Source organism: Tupaia chinensis, unplaced genomic scaffold, assembly GCF_000334495.1.
Source record: "Tupaia chinensis unplaced genomic scaffold, TupChi_1.0 Scaffold000359_1, whole genome shotgun sequence".
Classification (NCBI taxonomy): domain Eukaryota; kingdom Metazoa; phylum Chordata; class Mammalia; order Scandentia; family Tupaiidae; genus Tupaia; species Tupaia belangeri.
Window position 1 is genome coordinate 1,503,186 of NW_006159855.1, and position 4,904 is coordinate 1,508,089.

General features: G+C 53.7%; 1 protein-coding gene across 1 annotated transcript in view; it reads left to right on the top strand.

Annotated features, from left to right (window-relative positions):
* Positions 1–4,904, top strand: part of ZNF710 (zinc finger protein 710) — a 93,970-nt gene that overhangs the window by 76,116 nt on the left and 12,950 nt on the right. The window contains 2 exon segments of the mRNA XM_027773552.1: positions 1,810–2,991; positions 2,993–3,301. Of these exon segments, the coding sequence (XP_027629353.1) occupies positions 1,810–2,991; positions 2,993–3,301 (1,491 nt within the window).

Here is a 4,904-nt window from a genome sequence, read left to right on the forward strand (position 1 = left end):
CCTGACTCTGGGAGGAGAGCTGGCCAGGCAGGGCAGGAGTTGCCTCAGTAATGCCATCTCCCTTCCTGGGATGTGCCAGGCACCCAGGGAGGCAAAGGGTGCAGGCATGACTATCTGAGCCCCAGCAGGTGGCGCCACTCAGCCTCGGTGATCTCCCCCTTGGCAGTCTGCAGTCCTGGGGGGGGGGGAGAAGGAACTAGGGTGAGAGGAGGGTGGGGAAGGTCTCAGGACCCGGTGGACCCTGAGGGATACTGTGAGGCCAGTGGGAGGAGTGGGGCTGTGGGGGAGGAAGCTGCTCTGCCAGGGTGTGCACCTGGGCAGCGGGTGCAGGGTCATCACTCAGAAGAGCCCGTTAGAGATGGTGAAGGCGACCCCAAGAGCTAGTTATAGCATCCAGTTCAGACAGCGATCTCAAACACGTTAGCCGTCAAGGAAGCCTTCTTCCCAATCACATCTGACGTGGAACGCCAATGTAGAAGTCAGATAAAAGCTGGATTTTTATGGGTGTAAATTTAGATATTTAAATTTATAGCATTTAGCGAATCCAGGAAGGTAACCTGTTGTGATACAGATATTTAGCATCAAGGCTGATGGGGGATGTCTACATCATCTTAACACTCCGCTTATTTTTCTGTTTCATTCATATGAAAAAATGTTGGCCAAGCTGTTACAAATAGTTACAGCAGTTTACCCCTCACCATAGTCTCAGGCCTGTACAAAGTAAGCGATCTTGGCAACAAAGTGGCTGGAGCTATTGAATGTGCTTCAATGCTGCACATATTACTTCAGAGTAGAGGGGGTTTTCCTTTCCTTTCCTCCTTTTCTTTTTTTATTTTTAAGAGGTTTTTGCCTTGGGGCACATGCGCTTAGGGAGGGGGGAGACAGAACCAGTGAGAGGGAAAGTGATAAATCACTCCCTAGGGGGGACGATCACCACAATCCCTTCTCCTGTATTCTCCTCCTGGGATCTTGGGCGCATGTGCGCACAATGTGCCTAATGTGATTTTCAAGCCACCGGGTCCGGGACTTGAACCACGGTCGACCATGTGGGAGTCCAGTGACATAACCACTATACCATCTGCTGGCCCCAAGATGTTTTGTTTGTTTGTTTGTTTTTGAATCAATTTTTTAAAAAACATCTTTACTTTATGGATTTTCTTTTTTTTTTTTGGAGAGGTTTTTTTTGTTGTTGTTGTTGTTTTGTTTTTTGGTTTTTTTTTTTGCTATAGGGCACGTGCGCTCGCCAGACAGACAGAGAGAGACAGAGAGATAGAAAGCGAGAAATCCCCCCCCCAGGGTAATGGCCACGCCACAATCCCTTCTCCTCCATTCTCCCCTCGGGATCTTGGACACACCCGCGCACGGCATGAGTTCAAGCCACTGGGTCCGGGACTCGAACCGCGGTCGACTACGTGGGAGTCCAGTGACATAGCCGTTATGCTAACTGCTGTTCCCACTTTTTGGATTTTCTAAGCAGGTTGTTAAGGAATTCTTGAAGGCCCAACAGGACAAAGTTTGAGTACCACGGAGGCAATCCAGCCTCCCCGTTTCACAGACGGAAAGAACGAGGCTAGCGAGGGGGCAGGGCTTACCCAGGATTCCAAGGGAGACAGAGGAGATGGTCAGATACAGAGGGTATCATTGCTTCTGTAATTACAAGCACAAACAGTTCCCAAGTCAGGAGTAGAAAGACATCAGGACGAGGCACACCCAAAATTAGCTGAGCCTTGTCAGTGCCGAAAGTGTCTGCTGTCTGTCTGTCTGCATGGCCGCTAGCCTCAGTATTAACATCTCCTTCTCTTTCTGCAGCGATGCCCTCCTAGCCAGCGCTGCGGGATGGAGGGCTTCATGGACTCAGGGACACAGACGGATGCCGTGGTGGTGCTGTCCTTGGCTCAGGCCGCCGTGCTAGGCCTGGTCTCGGAAAATGAGCTTTTTGGAGCCACCATAAGCGCTGAGGCCTTCTACCCAGACTTGGGGCCCGAGCTGTCCGGGACATCCACAGGGGAGCCCGGGCCACCAGGCCCCGACGTCTACCAGCTGGCCTGCAACGGGCGGGCCCTGGAGGAGCCGGCAGAGGAGGAGGTACTGGAGGTGGAAGCAGCCTTTGAGAAGCACACCCGGCGGAAGACACGGCCCCCGGTGCGGCTGGTGCCCAAGGTCAAGTTTGAGAAGGTGGAGGAGGAGGAAGAGCAGGAGGTCTATGAGGTTTCCGTGCCTGGTGATGACAAGGACATGGGCCCGGCAGAGGCCCCCGCCCAGGTGGCCAGTGGCGGCTGTGAGGCCCTAGTGCAGAGCAGCGCCGTCAAGATGATCGACCTCAGCGCCTTCAGCCGCAAGCCCCGGACGCTCCGGCATCTGCCCCGAACCCCGAGGCCAGAGCTGGACGTGGTCCCATATGACCCCCACTTCCCAGACCCGGCCCGGGATGGCTTCCCTGAGCCCAGCATGGCACTGCCTGGGCCAGAGGCCTTGCCCACTGATTGTAGTTTTGAGCCACCCCACCTGGCCCCACTGAGTGACCCCGAGGTCCCCACCATGGAGTCCCCAGAGCCAGTAAAGCCAGAGCAGGGCTTCGTGTGGCAGGAGGCCAGTGAGTTTGAGGCTGACACAGCAGGCTCGACAGTGGAGCGACACAAGAAGGCCCAGCTGGACAGGCTGGACATCAACGTGCAGATCGACGACTCCTACCTGGTGGAGGCGGGCGACCGCCAGAAGCGCTGGCAGTGCCGCATGTGCGAGAAGTCCTACACGTCCAAGTACAACCTGGTGACGCACATCCTGGGCCACAACGGCATCAAGCCACACTCGTGCCCGCACTGCAGCAAGCTCTTCAAGCAGCCCAGCCACCTGCAGACACACCTGCTGACGCACCAGGGCACCCGGCCCCACAAGTGCCAGGTGTGCCACAAGGCCTTCACGCAGACCAGCCACCTCAAGCGCCACATGCTGCTGCACTCAGAGGTCAAGCCCTATAGCTGCCACTTCTGCGGCCGGCCGTGGCTTCGCCTACCCCAGCGATCTCAAGGCCCACGAAGTGAAGCATGAGAGCGGCCGCTGCCATGTGTGCGTCGAGTGCGGCCTGGACTTCTCCACCCTGACCCAGCTCAAGCGCCACCTGGCCTCCCACCAGGGCCCCACCCTCTACCAGTGCCTCGAGTGTGACAAGTCCTTCCACTACCGCAGCCAGCTGCAGAACCACATGCTGAAGCACCAGAACGTGCGGCCCTTCGTGTGCACTGAGTGCGGCATGGAGTTCAGCCAGATCCACCACCTCAAACAGCACTCGCTCACCCACAAGGTGAGACCTCCCGCGCGGGCCTCCCTCCTGCATGGGGCTCCCTCCTACCTCAGGCCTCCCTCCTGCATGAGACTCACTCCTGCATGAGACTCCCTCCTGCCATGGCCATCTCTCCTGCATGGGCTCCCCTCCTGCATGGGCCTCCCTCCTGCCATGGGGCTCTCTCCTGCATAGTCCTCTCTCCTGCACAGACCTCCTTCCCGCGTGGGCCTCCTTCTTGCATGGGCCTCCCTCCTACCTCAGGCCTCCCTCCTACTATGGGCCTCCCTCCTGCATAGTCCTCTCTCCTGCATAGTCTTCTCTCTTGGATGGGCCTCCCTCCTGCCATGGGGCTCTCTCCTGCACAGGCCTCCTTCCTGCATGGGCCTCCTCCTTGCATGGGCCTCTCTCCTACCTCAGGCTTCCCTCATACCATGGGCCTCCCTCTGCATAGTCCTCTCTCCTACAGGGGCCTCCTCTTGCATGGGCCTTCCTTTTGCATGGGCCTCCCTCCTGCCTCAGGTCCTCTTCCTGCTATGGACATCCCTCCTGCAGTGGCCACCCTTCTGCACAAGCCTCCCTTCTGCATGGGCCTCCCTCCTGCCGTGGGGCTCCCTCCTGCATGGGCCTCCCTCTACACGGGCCTTTCTCTTACACGGGCCACCCTCCTGTCACGGGCTTCCCTCTGCATGGCCCTTCTTCCTGTTAGAGCCTGGCCTTTGGGGACTTTCCCCATCCTGCCACTTGCTCATCCAGTACCTCCTAGGGTCCTGGGTGACATCACTTAGGTGGTGCACAGATGGACAGTCCTTATTTTTAGAGTTACAGATTTATTTTGATGAGTAATAGAAAGAAATAGAATCGAAATTTGTTTTTTTAATAATAAAATGTTATTTAAAAAACATTTTTTTAATTGCAGAGGGTATGTGTTCTTGTTAGAGAGAAACAGAGAGAGGGAGAGGAGAAAGCACCTCCAATGGGGTGCACATACTCTATGGCCAAAAAACAAACAAAAAAAGGACTGTGAAATTAAATCTGGGCTCAGCAGTAAAAGCGTAAGACTGATTATTAGGGCCGGCAGGTAGCATGGACTCCCACATGGTTGACTGCAGTTCAGACCTGGACCTGGCAGCTGGCTTTCTCACTTTCCCTTCCTTTCTCTCTCTCTCACTCTGTCTCTCTCTAGTAAAATAAAATTTAATAAGTAAATAAAGTTAAATAAAATAATTATCTTTAAAAATTGATTATTAATGTTTGCAAGGGGTAAGAGTGGAAGGTGATGGTATATCTACTATACATATAATTTTTCTTTGCCATCTTTCTCCTCTTTTAGAGACCTAAAAAATCCCAAGTCCACAGAGTATTAAAAGATAAATAATATTTTTCGGGGGGGGAGGGCAGCAGATGGCATGGTGGTTCGAACACTGGACTCCCACATGACTGACCACAGTTCAAGTCCCAAACCTGATAGCTTGCTTTCTCACTTTCCCTCTCTCTTTCTCTCTGGTCAAATTAAAAATAAATAAATAATAAAATTAAATAAACCTTAAAAGAAAAAAAAAAAGATTAATAATACTTAAAAAAAAAAAAAAAACATGGAGGGAACCACAAGAGGGCAAAAAGG